Raw genomic sequence first — 23,066 nt, forward strand, 5'->3', positions numbered from 1 at the left:
TCTGGGTGGAGATACCCCTTAACATGTGTCGCCGTATAGGAAGAAACGCATACGAATACAGGCCTTAGCAGCACAGGAAGCTGTGGCAGCGTATGAACACCGCTGGGCCATACTGGCCTTACATCGGGCAACTTTGGCCCGTTTTTTGTTCGTAACAAGTTTTTTGTTCGTAACTAACATTTACCGCTGGCTGACCGCTTTCGCCAATAAAAATGTCCAACACCAAGATTGACTAGAACTTGCTCTTACTAACATTTCTAACCTAAGAGCTTTTTTTGTGAATACGGGCTCGGGTTTGTGGGTCAACAAACGGGCGCGCCTGTGCATCTCTGGAAAACTTACCATCGCTCGGCAACGGGAGATGTCCTCGCGTGCGTCCGGTTACGGTCCAAGCGGTCACCCACCCGCCGGTGCTTTTGTTTCTCGTCTGGTGATAAATGTGGTGCCAACTTCACGGCCTGCGCAAACAAAGCGGAATCCATTTGTCCCAATTAAAGAGCCGGCAGCGCAAAAATAAAAGAGGGGAGCGCTTTGTCGACCACCGAGCGTGGAACGCATCACGAAAGGCTGCCACCGTTCCGTTCCCACTTAACGCTTGTGTGAAGGACGGCTCGCGTCCTTTAGAAACGCACATAACGACCGTTTTGTATCTATACAAGCGTGCGCTTTCAAAATCGTACTCTTCGCTGCGCCACCAGCAAAGGCGGCTGATTGCATTGAGCATTCTTTTAGGTAAACAAATGGGCGCCTCATAATTGTAAACAAAGCCACAGTGTTCCTTTAATTGTCGTTCCCATTAGGCCTTCGTGGTTGCTCGTAAATTACGGCACTCTACTGCCGAGCCCAAGGTCACGGAATCGAATGCCCGCTGCGGCAGTCGCATTCTACAATGGGCTGCTCTTAAAACAAAGCTGACAGCATCAAGCCTCTGGCAAAAGCTTATCAGCTTCAGATTTCATAGTTTATTTGACAGGTAAATTTGACCAACGAGGTAAATTAAGAAGTATAAACAAAAACAGTATAAAAAATTGACTTGTTTACTCGAGTAATTCCGCATTTCACTGTTGAATGGTACTTCCCAAAATTAGCCGGCTCTCTCTACTCCTCGACACCTCAGTTGCGCACACTTGGTTCTTGATCGCTAATGCTGCAGCGGCCGTTCAATCTAAGGATGACATGTATCAGCGGCCGCACTTCTGGATCATCGAACATCTCATTTTGCTGTGTGCCGCGCGAAACCTGCGATTGTGCCAGCCTGTCCAAGCTTCAAGGAGTTTCAACCTTGTACGCTTAATCAATTACCGCGTAATCAGATTGTGGCTTTGTCAGATAATACCCTGTAATTTAAATAAATTTTAACACTGCTGCCACGATGCGATGCGCCGTGTTAGGCAATGACAGTGCTAACCTTCTCGCAGACTACGAACAATGGCGCACAATAACGCCTCAAGCGAACACATCTCGCTACGTATTCCGTGTACTACGCAGACAAACACAAGTGGGGCACGCAAGGTAACCTTTGCATCAATTCACCACTCCTGTATTGCACTAAAAGCGCCGAAGAACTTAAACATTCGGCTTCAACATCACCGCGAATTATCGTCAATCAACGCAAGAAGCACAGAAAACTGCGCTTACATTGATTCCCACAATGCGTGGGATCCACATGATTTTTTTTTTTTTTTTCATCTGACTAATATCCATTTGCCTCGCCACCAATGTTTCTACGCTTCGCGCGCATGGCAGACCTCTTATGCATTGACGGAGGCAAACGCACCCACAAGGGGTGCCAGGGGGGAGGGGGAGGTGCTAATGAAATGCGTTCGGCTTCAGCGCCCAGCGAAACTCCTGCATATAGCCGACAGCACCCGCTACGCGATAAGCACCGACGCTAAAAACGCTTCCTTCTTTTGCTTTTACGATGCCGCCTGTACTCCTACCTCCTGCAATACACCTAAGCAGACGACAAGCAAAAAGCAACGATAAAGCGGATGGGATTAAGGGAAGGGGAGTCGAGGGACGGGTGTCGGTCGAAAGGCGAAGAGAACCCCTATATTCGTAAAAAGGGGCACGCGCTCGTGAAAATTAAGTGCGGTAAAGCGTGTCGCAAGCTGCGTGCTCGGTATAGGAACCGTATAACGTCCTCACGCAGATTGAATCTTCGAAAAAGCGAGGTGGTCATGCCCACCCACGCACAGGCACGGTTTGTGAGTGCAACGGTTGCGGAGCCCTGGTTTTACAACACCTGGTCACCAGAGGTCGGCGAGCTCACCTCAGTCGGCTTACTGAGATTAAGGCCCGTTAGTCTGAGTTAGCACTGTGGCGAGTCCGAGTGAGTGCGAACTTGAGTGAGTCGAGGACAGTTCCCGGGGTCGTAAACCTGACTCCTAGTTAGTCCAGATGAGTCACGCATAATGTGAGAGTCTGAATCGAGATGAGAAGTGTGCGTCAGTAATAGCAGTGAGTCCCAGTAATGCGAGCGTGTGCGAGCCTGAGTGACTTCAATTAAGGGCAAATCACATTATTCTACTTAGGTTTAAGACCACTAGGCTACATGCATGAGAGATTCAGTCCATGTGATTCCGTATCCGTGTAACCCCAAAGTCCGAATCAGGACCCGTGATTTAAGGACTTGTATCTACTAAACCAGATGCATAACGCCACTGTGCATGCATGCGTCGCTACTCAAAGACCCTTCACCACACCGTTGAAACGTTGTTCGACATGCGATTGATACACCATGCATCATCCGCACTCCCCCCTTGCACCCAACCACGCACAAACATAGATTTATTTTGCACCAGGTTACCAGAACCTATTGACAGTGACATTACGTGTTGTGGTAGTTGTGGGTCGGGGTCAACGTTTCTCGCACTAATGAGGAGACCAGCATGCGCGGATCCAGGGGGATGTCCAGATGTCCTCACTCTCCCATTAAAATTTTTGTGCGCTGCGTGAGCTTACGGCACTTGACAAACTGAAGGCCCTCTTTTACCCAGCTGTTACTGTTCTCTTCGTCTGGAGAGGCAAGAAAGGTTTAGAGGTTTAGTGACTATTAAAGAGAACCCACCAGCATGTAAAAAAACTCGCCGTAAAGAAAGCTTGCACGGATGTCGGACTACAATCTACAAGGCCAAAAAATTAAAGGGGGCTGGGGGGGGGATGCACCTTTGGCCAAAGCAGCACCTCCGAGGCGCTGGCAAAAGTCATGTGTCGTCTACCCACTCACTACTCACCATGGTGGCGGAAATAGCGGTGGTTTGAGCCGTGGTTGCGGCCGCCGTGGCCATTCTAAACAAGCGAGCAAAATACTAAGTGGTTCGTTATAAGAAAAGGGAAGGTTAGCGCTATCTTCTGCAGCCCTTCAGGGAGCACGGCTCAGCGCCAGCGAGCAAACGCGGATCAGAAGGTGCTCAGTGGTAGGCGCTGTCGAGTGACCAAATATGGCGGCGCCCACGGGCATGATGCCTTAAAAGGTCTGTACTGAATTCTTTTAGTTCTCTATAATATATTCAGACATCTTATCCGCGAGGACACTATATGTTTTAGCTAAGCAATGAATTCAGCGTTCGTGCTTTCAAAGCTTGCTCGGAAATACAACTGCAGGTCACGGGACGCGACCTAGGGAGCTGGCTTGTTCTCTGTGGCAAAATGAAAAGAGAGGATGCTTCGAGTGCGAAGGAGAACACCCGCATTAATCTGAATTTGTCAACAAGCTTTAGCTGCATAGTTCTGAGGTTCACGCACCCGCTCCCTTAGTAAATTAATTTACATGTTTCATGATCCTAGAGGCAACAAAGGGACTATGAAACGCCCTAAGAGAGGAGGGCTTCAGATAAATGTTTGACCAACACGAGCATCCTTATTTTTTTCATTCCACCTCCATCAGAATGGGGCCGCTGCAGCGGTGAATCGAACCCGCAACCTCGTGGTCAACAGTCGATCACCATAGCGACCGAGCCACCGCGTTGGATATTACTCTGGCAATGCTCAATGGTACTTCACAACTTGCGCTCGGTCTGCGCAGGCGCTGTTCCGCCGCGAAGGTTATCCCTGTTCCTGCCTTGAGCCTTCTCTATATATAATAGGATCACTATCCTTCTGTGCCGATCTGAAACGACAAATGAAAAGAAAACCTGATTAGAAGAACCGCTTGTTCCGAATGCCTTCTGCATTTTTTTTTTTTTTTATTGCGCACGAGAAGACATATGCACGACGGAAAAATATGTCATCGAGCGGAAAAACAAATGTGACCTTTGCTCCGGTACGTGACAGTGCTTTCGAGGACGATGCTGCAGCGCCACTGCGAGAGCTGCAGTGATCGATAACACGGGCCACGCGCCAACGACTCTTCGTGCTGTTTCACTGTTACGAGTCCCCGGTCTCTCTTCGTTTTCTTTTTTCTCGTTTGAAACGAAAGACACGACGGAATAGTGCCCTTACTTTTCGACCCCGATAGGCAGATGCAGTGAAAGTGATAACAATGTGGTGCAATTTGGACCTGCACTGTTACGCCGGCGTACTTCTAACGACAAGCGCAGTGGCTGTGACATTTTGGCTATTGAGCTCAGTAATGTTTCCATGAACAATAATTTTTTTCTCTAACTCTACAAAGGACGAGAACTGACGGAGAGAAAACCGAACATGCGCTGTAATTCACACATATGGTAGTCTAAGGCACCAGCTAGCTCCACAAGCTCCTGCATAGTGTTCAGCAAGTTCTAGACAAACGCCGGTAGAATTTCCTTGGAAGAGTACGCTGAGTGCTGCGAAGTCAATTGCGCTTCTGCCCCCAAGCATTAAAGCGCCTAGACATTTTGCTCCTGCGGCTGTCTCTTCTCCGCCCCTAAAGATATCGCCGAAACCTTTAATATACGTTTGTTATTCAATTAGCATTTCGTTCACAAACAGATTTACGAAAGGTAAATAGGTGCGCCTGCAGAACGTCAGTCTCTCCCCAAGCCCTTTCAATGCCTCAAAACGCCAGTGCAAGGCTCCTTTAGACCGTTGACTGACTTCTTTCCATCAAGGTGGAAAGCTGTATGCTCCTATAGACCTCCTTGCCAAGCCCGCTCATCCAGTCTTGTGACTACTAACAACACATTGGGTGTTGCGGGTGTTGCGTGCCTCATCAGACGGCTCAACACTGTCACATATGGCAGTCGGGAAGGCTCTTTTAATAAACAGTGCTCATAATCTTTTATCAAACAGGGCTTATTAAACCTCAGCTGCACCATTTGTTCTCAAGACGATAAGCCCATATCCACGTTACGCTTAGCCAAGGTTCGAACATAAGACGAAAACGACGGCCTGCACACGTGGCTCCATGGCACCTCGTATCGCACACTGCTCTCTTACATCTGGGAGGCTGGTTTAAACTCCCTGCTGTGAACAGATGAGCGTGGCGATATTTTTACCCCATCCCCTCGCGGGAATTGAGGCCATCCCCTCGATAACGATGGTTTTACAACTGCTACCGTTTCTGCATGCTTTCCTGGTCTTCTTATATTGAGCTCTAAGGGGCCAGACCACGGTGCACCAGACCACCTTTTCGCTGAAGATTAAACCTCTTGATAATCCTTTAGCCTCGTCGCGAAGGAGAGTCCGCAGTCGTCGCGAGTGTTCCTTTTGGTGCAATGGCGCTTTATGGCTATCCTTCCCGCCATTCTACTGTCAAAGCATTCAACAAAATTATACCCCCCACAGAAAAAAATTCCTGGCTACGCCACTGGCTGTACTCATGTAGCGATGACACAATGTTGACACAGTACAGTGAACAGGTCCGAGGCGCAAAGTTCGATCTTTGCCATTACCTATATTAGGATCGTTCACCATAAAAAAAAAAAAAAAAAAACTAAAGCGTTGCCTCCACTTCCTGCCCCACGGCCAAAGGCGGTAGAGTGAAAGTAGAGCTTTATCGAGAGACGTCGGCTATCATTTCCCGTACATGGTTACTGCCTAACAACCCTCGTCCCGCAGCTCCGAGAGCGTCTCTTAATCTCTCATTGATAAAATTTAATATTTCAGCCGCGACGAAGAATAAAGGTCATGAACATTGAGCGCAGGCTTCAACTCTTATTTGAGCGTTAATGTACACAGCGCACCGCGAAATCGAAAGTGCACGGCCAGACCGCCTTCATCTAAGGTGAATACGTGCTGCCATCTAGAAGAAACGGATGCCACTTGTAGCGCTCATTTTGATACCGGCACCTCCTACTGGACTCAAAGAATGACCGGTTTGTGATCAGGGCAACAAAATCGTCAACGGCGAAACTAACCTCCCACAAGCATTATTACACCCATGTGCAGCACATTCGTCGTAAGAGTGAGCACATTTTGCACCGTGATTACATGAACCAGCGCGTCGACGCTGACGTTCGCGCGCGATCGATATATCCAGCATGGGAACGTCGCGGATGCTCGCTTTCCACTGCTTGGCGTCGTCGGAAATTATGTACCTGCTGCCTTGATGAACTGTTCGTATTGTACTGAGAACTGTTCTTGACTGCTGCCTGCCCAGAGATCCCTGTTAAAGGACTCGTCCAGACCAGTCCAGACCCTCTAATGAGGTAAGCATGCCGGTGCCACTGCCGCGATTCCTAGGCCTTCTGCTACATTTGAACGGACGCCGCCGGTCGCCGCTCGTTTCATGAGCTATGGACTCTTAGATAATTTAGCGTCACCGCTGTCATAAGAGAAAATTACGACGCGAGAAATTTCATGTTTGCAGTGTGCATTACTCAAGCCGCGGGTAACGTGTTCGGCACGTTGAGGAAAACTCACGAGAAACACGCGCGAATGTGCCAGCTGGCACTTCATTCGCATTTCGCATTCGTACTGGATCGGTGGCGCCATCTCCAGGAAAAGGACCAAACTGCGCCGCAGTGTTGGATTTCGGAGGCTCTGTTTCTAATATCTCGGCCCATTCGATCTCAACATTTGATCACGGCACCACGCCACCTACCTAGCAAGAATGGAGAGAAAAAATGCAGAATTCTAGTGGCTGATGCAAACAGTATTTCCCCTTGTATGTGCGCCGTTAGCACTTTTCTATACGGATAAACTTGCTTTTTGTGCTTAACCCAAAAAGAAAAAAGACCGTGAAAACTGAAAAATTTACGGAACGTCTTATGAAAAGAGCTGTAGCGCTACGACAAAAGCTAGTACAGTAGAACTGGTCTCGTTAAAGTAAATCTGCACATTGTGAACTAACGGCTAATGGAAAGAGAAACGCCGGTCTTGATTAAACTCCCACAGGTGTTCATGCATATGTATATGCACGGGTATAGCGAAGATGGCTATAGTGAATATATATATATATATATATATATATATATATATATATATATTACACTGCTTTTATATATCGCGAACCACGTGAATAGCTGGGCCATCAAAAAAAAAAGCAATAAAAAGGAAGAAAGGAACACGAAAGACTGACTTCATGACGATGACCGAGTAAACAATGATCACACTCACCATGATTTGATCACACTATTTCACTAACTACAACAATTCGTGCGTGCGCAGGTTGCCCTCACTTCCAATCAGAGTGATCACCATGCCATCCTACCAGAGAAACAGTGGCAGCCTCTATGCGTGGAACGATAGCGGCCTGCGAATCTGCGTTTCAGTATTTCAAAAATAAAAAAGAGTTCGCGCTTTTCTGAACGTGAATCAGCCTGTTGTGCTTAGAATAAACCTGCTATGACTAACTACCTCAAGGTAAAAAACGAAATCAGGAAAGAAACGAGTTGTGATAACTCAAAGGGAAGCTCCTTACTTTAAAGCTAGGGAAACTATGGACCACGTTTTATTGGAATGTGAAGAAATCTATCCAGCTGCCAGTCTAGGCTCCTCTGACCTCCTTGAAGCCCTTGGGTTAAGGGATAGGGGGGGGGGGGGGGGGGGGAGTAAACATGTCCGCTATAGGGATTAGTAAGAGGCGGTTGGTGGTTTAGTGGCAGAAAAGTAGGGAGACCCCCAACAATGGAAACTTACAGGAACAGAGTTCCAGTAATGGTTCAAAAAGTTTGTTGCTTGGAATTCTTTGTATTTGTGTGTTTTCTCAAAAATAAAGGTAGGGCATTAGGCAAAATAATAACAAGAGCTTGGTGGCACAACCCACCACCCCGTTTCAAAGGGGATGCTCATAGCATCCATCCATCCATCCATCCATCCCAGTGGCTTCCGCGCGCCGTCTTGCAGTTACAGAAAGGCAAAATGATGAACTACGGTTATAGCGAAGATACCGATATATCGAATAATTTTCCCGGTCTCGACAACTCCATTATAACAAGGTTCACCTGTATGGAGGACGCAGTCGCAGTGGGGTATGTGAAACGGCCTGCTGTGGAGGCTGTATGGGCATTGGGTGTACAAACCTTACTTCCACCTCAGCCGGAGACTTCACCGCACACGTGCGTAGTACGTCCGTCTATGCGCCTGTGTGTTGATTGATAGAATCTATCTTCCCAAACAATACTTAGGCAATGAATGAGGCGATCTAGGTCAATTTTGACCACCCGGGTTTCTTTAAAGCGCACCTAAATCGAACTGCATGAGCGTATTTGCATTCCGCCCTCAGTCAAAGGCAGCCGCCGTGGTATATATAGGGAATCGAACCCGCGATCTTGTGTTATGCAGCTGAACGCCATAAGCCCCTGAGCCAATAGCGGTGGATGTGCGTGGTTCGTGTGTGTGCGCGTGTGCGTGCGTGTGTGCGTGTGTGTGTGTGTGTGTGTGTGTGTGTGTGTTGTGTGTGTGTGTGTGTGTGTGTGTGTGTGGGTGTGTGTGGTGTGTGTGTGTGTGTGTGTGTGTGTGGTGTGTGTGTGTGGTGTGTGTGTGTGTTGTTGGTGTGTGTGCGCTGTGTGTGGTGTGTGTGGTGTGTGTGTGTGTGGTGTGCGCGTGTGTGCGTGTGCGTGTGTGTGTGTGTGTGTGTGTTGTGTGTGTGTGTGTGTGTGTGTGTGTGTGTGTGTGTGTGTGTGTGTGTGTGTGTGTGTGTGTGTGTGTGTGTGTGTGTGTGTGTGTGCGTGCGTGCGTGCGCGCGGGCGAATGTTGGTGCGCGCGCATGCTCTCAGGGCTGCAAAGATGGGCAGCGCAGTGCAGACTATGCACTGCGGTAATAAGATCGTGAGAAACGGGAGAGAGGAGAGTGTAGACACCACAGACATAGGCGCCGGCGCTGCGGTTGGCGAGGGCAGCCTTCTCAGATTGCACAGCAACCGCCGCTCGCTGCTCAGTTTCGTCTGACGACGGCGTCGTGGCAGCTTCTGTAGTCGCCTTCGTCGTGTGCGGTGACCAAACGCACATGGAGTGGAGGCCATATGGTTCTGGACTGCAGGATCATGCTAAAGCTGAAATCAGACTACAGCTGAATCAAACTAAAGTGAAATTCATGTACTCATCCAATGAAATGGAAACGATTGGTCCAGCTCTGCGAACAATGAAGTTTCGTGGAAACAGAGCTCGTGCTTACTGTTAAATTTAACAGCATTTTAACAGCCCAACAGGGACACTGAAGAGAACCACAGGAGAGAGCGCTGACGAACAACCAAATGCGTTATAGAAAAAAATAATCATTGTCGATATTTTTTTTATTTATTTACGCATTTCATTCACAACATCCGCCACAGTGCCTCACATGTTGTGCGACGGGCATTCGTTGAAGTGTTCCGCCAGTGAGCGCGTCGATTTCTCGTTCCTTTGCATAGCCTCATTTCTTTTCGGAGGTCACCACCATTATCAGGCCGCGCTGCAAGCCTGCCTCTTGATTCGTCAGCGCTGCACGCAATTTGGCACGGCCTTCCTAGTTACATACAAAGCGCAGTAGTGTTATTGCTTTTCATGGATTGTCCAGCAACAGTCAATCGGTAAATCATCAGTCACCAGAAGCACTCGCAACAGTCACCGTAAGGAGCACGACGCCTGCCCGTGCATAGAACACGGGATCCCACCGATTCGGATCAGGTGAGCAAAGAAGACAAGAGAAAGAGCGCGACGACAGCGCGTGTACGAAAACACGCAAATATGAGAAACCCAAATTCACAACACACAATCGACCGACAATGCGAAGGCCGGAAGTCTACGGCAGCCGAGGCGTCCTTCCGTCGGTCATGCGGAAAGGTGTCGGTGGCTCATGGTACCACAATAGGTTCGCAGTGACTCAGGGGCGTAATATCATCATAACTGTCAGTGCCATCCCGGCCGCGGCGGCCGCATTTCGATGGAGGCGAAATGCAAAAACGCCCGTGTGCTTGCGTTGTAGTGCACGTTAAAGAACCCCAGGGGGTCAAAATTAATCCGGAGCCCTCCACTACGGCGTGCCTCATAATCAGAACTGGTTTTGGCACGTAAAACCCCAGAAAGAAGAAGAAAAGAAGAACTGTCAGTGCCACAGCAATCGGGTGATTGTCGGCAGTAACATAAATGCTGGAAGTATTGATAGCGCTACTTTCAGCGTACATTGAGCACGCTATTTCTCTGAAAACTGCCTATTAAGCACATATTTACCCGTTTGGCTCATCTTGTCAAAAGCCGCCGTTGTTGGCCCCCATTGAATCGTTACACGAAGCGCAGTATAGTGCAGAACCATTGCATGATGTCACTGGACAGTGCATTTACGAGGACAAGACCCCTTGCCGAAACGTTGGCATCAGCGACATTCCTTGTTCTAACAGTGTTAATCAATTGGTACACATGTGACGTTGAAGAAACATTAAAACACCTCATGTGTGACTGCCCATCATCCAGATATCGAGGCTTGCCCCTCGGGATATGCTTTAGGGAAATTAGATGACAGGCCTTTCACAGAAGGGGAGCTCCTGGGACCGTGGCCTGGTGCGTCTGCGATGTACAAAAGCCACAAAACTATACTGCTGCGTTTCTTGAGACGCACCAGCCTATATGACTGCTTGTGGCGAACTGAAACATAACGACTTCATTGCGGCTGTGTCTGTGCATACTGTTTACTTTTCTCCTTCGCATCTGTCAGTCCCCTTTCCCGCTTCCCCAGCGCAGGGTAGCCAACTGGGCTCAGCCTGGCACACTACGTACTCACGAAACGTACACATACACACTTTAGTCCTTTTAAATATTTCTGTTGACGAGAATATGCAAGAAGGCCCGGGAATGGTGCCGGATGTAGTTCTTATCGCGTAAGGAAAATGGAGATGTAACTCTATACTGTCGTCACACGACGATGACGTCTCAGTAAACAGTACAATTGGAATCACACTGGTCTAGAGCGGTCAATGGGCCGATTTGGTCCTAACGTTAAAAAAAAAAAAAAAAAAAAAAAAAAGGCGCTGGCTGGCGTCGCAATGAGACCAAGCATGGTCATGCCACACGTTATATTGCGGTCATTCCGCTTTAGGACAAACACATGTGCGACCTGCCAACTACGGCGAGGTTGGTATATATATATATATATATATATATATATATATATATATATATATATTCTTTTTTTTCACGTTTCATTTCGCGTGCGTGACTGCTGGAGTGCTTCGTTGAGTTGGTTTTCGAATTGTTGGTACTTAATGCCGCTTCTCTGGCGGAAGCGAGCTGATTGGATGTAATGTCGATCACAAGTGACTGCACATCATGTGCTCAATTGAATGCAGACTTTATACCAGGTGTATTGTTGGGGAGGTAGCAAACTTTTTTTTTTTTATCGCCTGTACAGCACAAATCTACTCCTTGAGCTGGATTACTCGAAAAGGCGGACATTACTTGCAAATATATCAAAATGCATAGTAATTAACTTTCTAATTACTTTAGGGTACATAGTGCAGTTTACGAATCGAAGTCACTGCGTTCTCAAGGCACACTCTCTTGGACCGAATTTTAAAACTAGCACCAGTTTTGATATAAGCGTTGTCGAACTTGAGGCAAAAATGCACTGTTCTTCTATTTACCGTTTTTTTTTTTTAACAACACGCCTTTTTATTAGGGATGGGCGAATATCAAAATTTCCGAATATTGATTCGAATATTGAATAGTCAACCGCAAGGGCATATCTTTACAGCAGGAATATTTATATCGGTGTAATTAGGTACCATGCCTATACAGACTAGCGCAAAAAGCACTGTTAACTATAGAGACAAAGGATTAGTCTTAACCACACGATCTGTAATTGGTCAATAATAATAAAAAACAGCCTCTAAACAGCTTGAGAGGCTGGCTACAAACGAGTTTTCAGAGAAAGAATGGCTGCTGTATGACTACCTTTCCCAAAAGGTAAAATTAATGGTTGCGGGAAAAACACCAGAAGTTGTGGAAAAAAAAAAAAGCCGCTGAAGGTCTTCTGTGCGTAGACACATCTAAAGGACTCATTGCAAGGAAAGCATCACAGGCTGTAGCGTAAAAGACAAAACTGCTACATGACCAAACTGCGAAAAACACCAAATGAGAGGGATACCACAAGTAAAAATAACAGGTCGTATCATGTAGGATTCAGCCGCGAAACCGAAAACAAAGCTTGTATTGCCCATTTTGTTTCTGCATTGCTTCGAAAACTTTTGTTGTTGTACTGATAATTTGCAATACTTTGTTTAGAAGACGGAGAACGGATCATTCGGTTGCGAAATATTTGGTTAGCTTCGAATACAGTCGAACCCGAATATATCGAATCTGAATGCGATCACAAAAAGTTCGATATATAGGTAATTCGATATATCAAATAAAAAGTTTAAACAAAAATTTTCAAGCGGATTTCACTGCTGTTCGTTATGCACAATAATTTTTATATGTTGGTTCGATATATCCGTCTTCGACTGTATTCGAAAATACGGAATAATTCCTTTTCGAATACGAATAGTTAGTGCGTAGTATTCGATTCAAGTTCGAAAGCCGACTCCCTACTTTCCTATGCTTGAAGCACAAAAATAAATGGGGCGCCAATGTGTTTCGTCGCACATTTCAGGAACGTACACCTGAAAACTAGCGTCATCCTCAGAATTTATTTCGCGTGGATATGACTTTCGAACTCACCGCCTACAATTCGTACATTCCGATATATGCCGCAAAGCAATTAGTTGAAAAGATAACTAGCGACATTTCGCTAATTCGTCGATTATGTATTTCGATTTCTCGCGCAAATAATGTCCACCTCGTACAGTAATCTAGCTCAAGCAGTAGAATTGCGCTACATGCCTCAGGTGGTTTGTAAGTATTCTCTTAGATAAAAAAAAAAAAAATCGCGCAGGAACTTCTCTGGGAGTTCTCTAGCATTGTGCCACTTGCTCATCTCCACGCCGCCCGGTGTCATTATCAGTGTTATGACACTTGATCCGGCCAGTACAGACGATAGCGCTGCGGCGACACGAACTGGTGCGCAGGGCGGCGAAAGGTGCATTGATAACGCAACCAAAGTACTGCAGGTGGCGGCGCCAGCTTCGCTGATGGCGTTCCGATCATCATAAGCCGTTATTGCTCTTTAGCGCCTTGTCCATCCGTGTCGAACCATTCTGAACCGTGATCAAAGGACTACGGCACCGGCACGTACTGATCAAGCGTACTCTGGCACGTTCGCGCGGACCGTCTTTTGAAAGCGATCTGCGAACCGGACTAGAGAGTGCCGACTACTGATAGCTCCGCGCGCTGTGTTTTCGCCGCTTCGCGTTGAGGACAGACGCGCGGGCCCATAGCTTGCAAGTGATCTGTGAAAGGGGCAGGGTGCGCGGCCTGTGCTGAGACCTCCGTGAGCGCTGTGTTGTTGCCGGTTAGTTCGTGTTGAAGCGACAGACAGGGCAAGGTAAAGTCGCTCGCTTCTGCGGCCTCTATCTTGAAAGCGATCGTCTTATACGGGAAGACGGAGGGACGGACAGTTTTCTCGCTGGGTAAGCATAGAAATGCTTACGCGTTAAAAAAAAAAAAAAAGAAGACACTCCATACGTATATAGTTCTTGTGTTTAATTACGTGCCTGCAACGGAAAGAGAAATAAAACATTGTTACAAGGGTGGAGGTCCCGCTGGCATAGCGGGAATCCTCGATCAATTCAGAAATGCGCTCCGTGTCGTTTCTGCCGCGACACCGACTGCCGTCGGAAGCCGCACTGTGCGCGGCATACGCACGTTTGTGTGTCATGCACGTCGCCACGCGTCGCTATGCGTGTCGCAAACATTCGCCTCTCCGCACTCGTGCTGCTGCTGCTGCGCACACTGGTGACCTCGCCGAGACGGAGCGTTATTTTCTTGCTGTTTCGCGGATCGATCGCAGCCGAATCGAAGCGGCGGGCAAGCGGGCCCGATTCTCACCATGAAACTCAAGCAATCGTGCGCGCGCCTCCGACGTATACGGGAATACGAATGACCTGAAACCACCGCTGAAGCGCAGAAGCTAAACTCCATGACGGCATTCTCGGGCAATCACTTTCGAGGATAGTTTCACTTTCGCGAGATTTCGCGTGACTCGGCACTGGAGGCGGCAGCGTTTCTGGCTCTGTGCTGAGCTCGCGGTCTTCGCACAGTGGAGAGTGCGCTGTGGGTCGTATAACTTCGACGCGTCCAGCGCCGAGTCTCGCGAAATCTGGCGGAAGTGATCGTCCGAGGATACCGCCCCTGTTTCCCAATTTTATGTGTACTAGTTGTGAATAGGATAGCAGAGGATAAGATAGGACACGGTGGGGTAAGATAACACAAGATAGATGCCAGAATAGTACAGGATAGTTCATTTGAGAAGAGGCAGCGGGGTTGGGGAGGGGGCTCGGTTCGATGCAAATCTCTCTAGCCTGCTGCCCTGCGCTAAAAGACATGAAGGGAAGATAAAGATGGTTATGCTGCTCGGCCCCCTTTGAATTTTTGACGGCGTCTTTTTGTAACCCTTGTAGTGTGCGTTTCGTTGGCTTTCTTTAGGCTTCAATCCCGTAAGAGCTTTATATTCGTCGGAATCATGTCGGCAGTGCCTTTCTCGCTCGAAGTACCAACTAGGAGAGTGTAGTACATGGCGCAGCTAATACCCTCCTTTACTGCAAACAGCAGGTATTTGCCGCACGCACGCGCTCACTACACTCACTCACTCGTATTTGCCGCACTCACTCACTCACTCACTCACTCACTCACTCACTCACTCACTCACTCACTAATCCATTGTTTTCCTTCTTTTTTTTTTCTACATGCAGTTGATCAGCGGTCGTTTAGAAAGAATAAGGATATAGCCAAGGTTTGTCGCAGGCCTTGTTCTGAAACAGTAAAATGTCGCATGCTTGAAGAAGGGAAGCGATCAGAAGGGAAGCGACCCGCCGTTTTGCAATGCTTACGTCGTCGTCATCGTTGCTAACGGTTGTACGCACGCCTATTTATAGCGCACGCGACGTTTCACCGGAGCGCCGGCGTCTTCATGCCTGCTTGCACGTGCCGGCGTAGATGTATAATCCGACGTTGTCGAGGAGCCGCGCCACACACGCGATATCGATACCTTCGTATGCGCCACGCACGCCGGCGTGGCGTAGTGAAGTAGTGTGACGTAGTGTGGCGTAGTGTGACATAGTGAAGCGGTTCCGAAGAAACGCTTCACTAGGTCACACTAAACCCGTGTGGCGTCGGTGATGGCGAATTGGAGGTTGACCAATCAGAAGTCAAAATCGCAAGTCTGCATGCTCGCGGGCTCGTTCGTACAGGATAATACCTTTCAATAAAAAAAGAAAAAGTCGAAAATTACGAGACTAAGGAAGGAGCAGGAGAAAGCAACGCCCCGTCGTTCCCATTCATGCAAATCAGGTTATAATGCGATGTATTTCAGTGAATACTGAAAGTTTGAGGAAGTAAGGGGCGTGAATTTCGTGTGAAGAAATATACGCAAGTAAAATTCCTGCTCGGACGCATTATATCCTTGCAAGGCAGACGGAAAGAACAGGGTGCGATTTATTCGAATCCGAAACGCTAGTCTTACTGGCCATATGACCTTCGCATACTTTATTAGGGCTGCTTGTGTAGCATCCCTCAGAACACCCGAAGGAAAACAATCCGATCAGCCCAACTGAGACGTCTGCGGCCACTAATTGTAGCAAATCCAAGTCTTGTCAATTTTCTGTTTCATTAAATAATTGAAATTTGGACTGAGACACTCAAAGATTAAAATTCCTTATCGGAAAAACCAATTTTTCGATCCAACTCCTTCAAGGAGAACTGCTCATTTGAGCCGATTGGATGTATAGTTGTATCCGAACGCTTTATTCGGGATATTACGGGGGCTGTATTTCGGATTCTTCATTGTGCTCGAGTATTCTGCACGATTAATACGGCGCTCACGCGATTACGCGAATTATACGTCATTCCATTAGTTACATCCACTCCGCTCTAGGCTAACCGGTCGTTGCGTACTTGAAGCGGCATCTTCGATAGTAATCGATCGGGCCGGGAACCTGAAATGTTCAGCGATATAACGAAACTCTCGATTGAACGAGGTACTTCTGTTAAACTCTAGATAAATCAAGGTTCAAATGGACACTTAAGACAAAAATAATTTCAGCTGTGTTTACTCACTATAGCTATGCTAAAATACAAGCATCAAATCAGGCGGATGCGCGGTGTGCGGGGTACACGCAGCCATATCACAAGGAGGAACGCGATGTATGATGCTTCTCATTGCCCCTACCACCAAAAATTCAACTCAGCTGTGCCAGTCTTCTGCACAGACTTAGGCTAGCTGGGGTGGCGTTTACGCGCGAGTACGTGCACGTCATGCGACGCACCGAGTCTCTAGACTGCGAGCTGTTCAATGTGAATGAGACGATATGTCATCTGCTTTGTGACTGCCCTAAATACGTGGAAGAGCGACAAAAGTTGAACAATGACCTTGCGCGCCTCGACAGCCCACCGTTGTCGGAGGACGTTATCTTAGGACCTTGGCCAGACGCTCGATCAAGTTTTAAGGCCATCCAGGCGTTATTGGACCTTTTATAAAAGTACGGGCCTGAACTCTATAGGCTTAGAGTAGACCAAATTGCTTGCTACGTGTTTTACATCCTCTTTCTCTCGTCGTCGTCACCCATCATGCTCCTCTTTTTTCCCTCTTTCTATCCCTCTTCCCCTTCCCCCAACGCAGAGTAGCTGGCTAGAGGAATGTACTTCAGGCCGACCTCTCTGCATCTCGTATAATTAAACTTTTCTCTCTGTCTTCTCAATGCCCTCTTTCCAAACCCTATTTCCCTCACGCCAGTGCAGGGTAGCAAACCGGAAACTCGCATGTGGTTAACCTCTCTGCCTTTCCTCTCTCGCTCTCTTTGTCCAGGAAGAAATAGTAATGACAGGTGTATGCACAGAAAATGACGAAACGTATCAAGCAACATTTAGGGATTATGGGGCCGAATTCAAAAAGCTCTTCGTTCGTAAGTGCTTCTTGCCATTCGAAAGCCTTCGCTAATGCTATGTCCCACACCATGATTGGCTGACACCTAATTCTACGAATAGCTTTAGCGTAAGAACGTTTTTGTGAATCCGGCGCCTGTACCTCTTGTGTCAAAGTTGGACATATACCCATTCTGGAAGGTTGGCCAAGCACGGACACAGCCCCAGTGGCGCATACGGAACGGCTAAGTCAAAGAAAGCAATGTAAATCGAAAAACCTGTGATATGTAATTGACCATATTAAGGATCAACCAGTCTGCTTCAGAAATATCTCCGAGCCGACAATATATATGTTCAGGTTTCACGTAGGAATCGTGGAGGGGACACGCGAATTCTGGAGAATTGGCCAAGAAAGGGCAAGCACCCAGTGGTACATATACTGAGTGGATAAATAAAAGCAAATCAAATTTGGAGGAAGCTTAAGCTTCGCCTTTAAGAGTGGAACGCGATAGCATTCAAAGATCCCTGGATGCTTAGCAGGCTTTTTTTCTCTCGTATATTCAAATTACAATCCGACGCTATCAATTCTGTAGGTTGTGGTTAAGTCCTGCTTTACGATTTTTCTCGCGGATTTTATTTTCAGAAATTCAATTTTGTGCACTAACGCCTTGCGCCACGCGAAGGGCCTGCCCGGTCGGGGTGGTTCGGGATTATTTCCGCCAACGACGCCGGCGAGCCCACGCCGACACCAACGCCGGATTTTCGACGACACGGGGCTCTTAGCGCTATCGCGTTAAAAGAATCTGTTAATTATAATTAGCCATTCCATTACCAGATCGGTGTGCTTAGAGATCCCTTTTAGCCGACATCATATGTTAAATTTTATGTATGAAGGTTTTTTTTTTTTTACGTTATACGCAAAAGAGAGATGGGCATACTTGGTCAGCATACAAGGGTTATATAAGCCACTTCGCGGGTACTTTCGTATAATCTTTGCATAACTATCCACGAATATATCCGGCGAGGCAGCGACCGACCCAACAGCCACGCAGGCAGTCACGCCGCCCCCGGGAAAGTAGGCAGAGAAGGCCTCGCTTTATCGCGAAATTAACGACAATAGTGTTTTTAAAGAATACTGTCTAAATTTATCTAGGAATACTAGGATACTTTCTAAACTAATTGTCCCTTTAACGCTCACGCAGTCTCGTCTCAGTGTGTTCACCAAAGGCGACGACGGACGTGCTTCCACTCCACGCGCTGCAGGATATACATCCCAACGCGAAGCTGGATTCCCTATCAGGCGTTTTCCAAGTCTGGGTCGCTAGTGACCGACCGCGCTACGCAGAATCAGTCGCACGCCTCGTGCTGCTTTCGCGACAGCGATCGCACCAGCGCACTTTGTCGGCCCCGAAACGGAACCTCAAGGAGGTTCATCCTTGCCGTTGCTTTTCGCGACGCCGCTGGTGCTGGTATACCCACCGCAACGATCATCGGCGGCGGGGTGCGTTGGCGCGAGCTTTCATCACCTGCCGCCAACACTTTGTGGCTTCGGCAACGTTGCTGTGTGCGTTTCGCGTTTCACCGACTCGCATTTGCCAGGCGCAGTGTCTGTCGGAGTCTCACGAAAGTTTTCAAGGCCTTGCGGCGTTCTATGTTTGCGCGCGCGGTCGGGTAACGCGGTCTGTTTCTCGGTTGTTTTCGCTTCGTAGCCGAGACGCAGCGTTGGTTTGTCAGAGCGAGCGGTGGAGACAGTGTCGTTCGCGGCGGCATGGGGGCGGTTGCGAAGCAGAAGGCCGGCGCAGAGAAAAGGTGGGAACGCTCGTTTACAATTTTGCATTGATTACCTCTGCCACCGGCCGTCCTGGCTCGGTCGCTGTGCCGTTTTGCTTCTCCTGATCCAACCCGAGGACGTTGGTTGTACTGAAGTGAGATATTTTACTTGTCACATTTTGCTTGCGTTAAATGAAAGTCCGAATACATAGTCTGTGCGATGTGTTTCAAATCTATGCGCAGAGAGCTACTTTGCCGTCTTGGCCGGACAGCCGCCATCTTAAGTCATTGTACGTTCCTGATGTTGACGGCAAGAAAAGGTTCGACACATCATCCAAGCCTGCTACGATGCAGGTTACTTCGAACTAGGGAACAGCGCAAAAGACGAGAACGCAGAAGAGGCACGCAACAACCACACGTAGCGCCGTTGTGGTTGTGTGCCTCTTCTGCGCCCTCGACTTTCGCGCTGTTCCCTAGTTCAAGGTGTTCAACCAACTAGCCGACACGTTCACTTTATCAGATTACTTTGCTGTCTATAGCGGGCAGACGACACAGACTAGTGCTGTTGTTACGGGGAGCAGCTGAATGGAATCGGTTCTAGCAAGCTCGGTTAGCAAGACTTACTGAAGGGCCGTTGAAGGCTGGTGTGTGAAACTTCAAGCGTGAGTGCTGTTTAGGCTAGAGGGAAAACGAGTGCTTGGGAAAGCGATGTGCGCGATTCGTCGAACTGCAAAGAAATGTTATATAACGTCGTCTGCAGTGACGCATGCAGTTTAAGAAGCAACATAATATCAGACAAAAAGTGAGTGAAATAATTGTTTTCTTTTCAGTTCAAATGAATGTTATAAAAATTACATTAATATAATGCCATCGTCAGCTTTGGGCTGTCCAAAGAGCCTGCGATGCGGCGGTTAGGTTGGGCCTAACCGTCCCCACGTGGGAGCGGCCCGCGGTGTCGCCCTAAGGTGCGGCGCTTCTCCCCAGGATGCTTTTAATAAAGTTCTTCGTATCCGTATTAACTTTACGGTTTACCTTCGCATGTCAAATTGGACGCCAGGTGGCGAAAGATGTCAAGGCGTGTTCATGCTCCAATGCGCAGACTAGTGCAGAAAAGAAGCTGTCTTCTAAGACGCCAGACAAGACAGCTTTGCTTGTCGGATCGAACTGGAACACACCCTAAGGCTCAGAGAAAATACTTCGGAGCATCCTGAACTATTCGGCGCAATATATGTTTCTAGTGTCTATAGTTTCGGTTTCAATATCCCGGAGACCGATGTGTCATGACGTCATGATAGATATCTTCACTTCGTTTCCGCCATCGCGGCGCCTTCCACACGTGAGCGCAGCCAGAAGAAACGCGCGCAACACTCTTGTTTACTTTTTTATTATATCGACACTCCAAGCGCATTTCTGCCGTCGGCATCGCCGTCGCCGTGAGGTTCCGTGTAAAGTCCAACGGCAATAAAATCGTCGCCGCGCGCCGTACGCTGTATGTGCGAGTGAAAGCGTAAAAGGATGAGCCGACAATCGCGCCTTAATGTAGTGCATGCGAGGGAGGAAGGCAGGGCGGAAGCGCGCGGTCTTTCGCGCGCAAGGCACAGGGCGGGGCGCCAGAGAGGGAGGGGGGATAGTGCATTCCGCTCTCAGCTGCTGCTCACATCACGGCCGCGCTGGTGCCGTATCTTGCAATCAATGTGCGATATGGGCGAAGTGTGCGCCCGCGCGGGCCTCATCTTCAAAGCGATCTGCGACGGGAACACAAGTGTATGCGCCGAGTGCCGGTAGCTTCGTATGCGTTGTGCCTTCGACGTTTAAAGGTCGTTTATAGTCCGACGTAACGCGAGCGCGCGCGCACGCTACGTCACGTTGGCGAAAACGAACCCCTCTATTGGCCCTTTTCGCCGCGCTCCTGCGGGCGCTGCCATGTTTGATCACGTGGTGACGCGTCCATAGCTTGCCTCAGCCGCCTCCATTGCCTACGCGTTTACAATACAAACGCGTGACGCCGGTGCGGCGCAGCAAACCTCCGTTTCGACGCACATCGTAGGCGGTGACTGTGCGGACGACACTAAGCTTTGGCCACAGCTTTAGATGACATGTAAGCGCTTTCAGAGCTCATTATGCCTTGTCCAAACGACGCGAGCAGCGTATACGGTGCTTGTACTAAAATCGGGGCTAGAAATGTATTCCAAGCTGTCCAAACTGTGTGCTCTTCGTTATTTATTTGGCAAACATTTTGAACCAGCGGCTTGTCATGTTTCTGACTCAGTAAAGTTCCTTAGCTCCTCGGTGCGGCCACTATCTGATTGTTTATTTTCAGCGTAATCGCTCGCGAGTGTGCTCGGCTGGGATAGATTTGTTCTTGCTGCGCACAAAGCTTGGAATATAAATGTTCTGTACTTTGCGGTAGCTCGTAGCAAAGAGGTATTATCGCTAGTCCCTCGCTTACCCTGTGGACCGTCACGAAACGTTCAACTTCCAATATTCGTGTCTTGTCGGTGTAGTCGCTGTCACTCATGCTTCGGCACATTGATTCAAGTGAGCGCCTATTCACTTATTATTGATACGTTGGCGATAGGGTGGGCGTAGGTTTCCCTGCGAGTAGGGGTGGATGTGTGTAGATAACGTTGGAGAAACTTACTATGCCAGTAAGGGCACTACTTCCTTTTGTAACGAGCGGTACTCACTCTTCAGTGCCGACGTTCTGGAGTTGAAATCCTTTCTTTTGGAGGTTAGCTATGCAGCTCAGGCGGACGAATTATATTTTCTTTATCCTCGAGGAAAGCCGTGCATCGCGAAGGGCGGCAACATAGGCAGTCCTTATGTAGCAGCGGCGACACAGGTTGATTCCATTCCAAATATGCGAATCACATTTTTGCAGCGAACTGCAGCACACGTCTTCTCTTTATCGTTACACATTTTGCAGCATGAATTGGGCAGAGTGCATTAGCGAACACGCAGTTGCATTTCCGACAGCTGATCGCACAGTAGCAGGGCAGAAGCAGTAATGGTTTCGTATTCGTCAGCATTCGCTGAGGCAACGTATGGCGCGCCGCCGAAAGTGCCATCTCGTTCCTCTAGAGGAAACTGCTCCGCGAAAAGGGTCAATAGTCGAGCGCACCGGCGCAGCCAACGTAACCGGCGGCTTCCGACGCGCCCGGCGCTGAATTGACTCCTGACCCATTCGCGCGTTGGTCGCGCCGACTGCGCCGACCCACAATGCATTTCGCGCGAAGAAATAAAGGCGCCCACGCCGCTTCGCCGATGGTATAAAGCAGTTGGTCTTTATTCTATGGTATAAAGCGGCGCGCGGGCTTGGGATCGTTCTGCGCATGCTCCGAAGATAACAGCTTACGGCGCGCGCGTCGGAGTATAGAGGAGATGGCGTTTCGGCTGGCGCAGCGCAACCGGCGTAGCGTGGCTGGCCGCGCGCGCGCCGATAACGTCGGACTATAAACGAGCCTTTAGTTCGCGTTGAAGCGAGGCGAGATACAGCGTGAAGGTCAATTTGCCCGCTGCTGCTGGCGCGTTTTCTCACTCCGGCGTTTTCATAGCGAGTTTCCGCGGTCATCTAGCGAGATTTACCTGTGCGCGCGTGGTACCGTGCTTGTCTATTTAGTCAGTAAGCGAATGTTTACAACTTTATACGGCCCATTAAACTACTATCCTTGCTTAGTATAGCTCTCTACTAATTTGCTATCGCAATTCTTTATCTATACTTTGCTGTCACTTTACCTCCCCCTCCCCTCTTTCCCCAGCATAGGGTAGCAAACCGGATCTTCCCGTCTGGTTAACCTCCCTGCCTTTCCCCTTTCTTCTGTCTCTCTCTCTCTCTCTGCTATAGCAATCTATGCTTCGCCTTTCGGGCGAAACTGCGACTTTCTTTTTTCATGAGTAACGACATCATACTTAGCCCTTTTTATCTCCTGTACCAGTTGCTCGTGACTCCTGATAGACGTATTCTTTAGCTGTGGACACGTCGCAACGAATGCCGTCACAAACACGTC

At 48.5% G+C, this 23,066-nt stretch overlaps 2 protein-coding genes across 6 annotated transcripts in view; one reads left to right on the forward strand and one right to left on the reverse strand.

The window, feature by feature from the left end:
• Positions 1-23,066, reverse strand: part of LOC125947450 (uncharacterized) — a 273,425-nt gene that overhangs the window by 247,742 nt on the left and 2,617 nt on the right. The window contains exon 2 of the mRNA XM_049672196.1: positions 343-458. Coding sequence (XP_049528153.1) covers positions 343-458 — 116 coding nt within the window. The remainder of the gene's footprint in view (positions 1-342; positions 459-23,066) is intronic.
• Positions 6,207-23,066, forward strand: part of LOC119460752 (major facilitator superfamily domain-containing protein 6) — a 43,305-nt gene continuing 26,445 nt past the window's right edge. For 2 of the 5 annotated variants that reach the window (XR_007468305.1, XM_037721830.2), the window contains exon 1: positions 18,941-19,098. Coding sequence is in view for 3 of the 5 variants with exons in the window: in XM_037721830.2 (XP_037577758.1) it covers positions 19,058-19,098 (41 nt within the window). In the remaining 2 variants the exon portion in view is untranslated. Of the gene's footprint in view, positions 6,570-18,934; positions 19,215-23,066 lie in introns of those variants that run through there. The other 3 variants (XM_037721831.2, XM_037721832.2, XM_037721834.2) reach the window with 3 other exon arrangements.

Source organism: Dermacentor silvarum, chromosome 8 (assembly GCF_013339745.2).
Source record: "Dermacentor silvarum isolate Dsil-2018 chromosome 8, BIME_Dsil_1.4, whole genome shotgun sequence".
Classification (NCBI taxonomy): Eukaryota; Metazoa; Arthropoda; class Arachnida; order Ixodida; family Ixodidae; genus Dermacentor; species Dermacentor silvarum.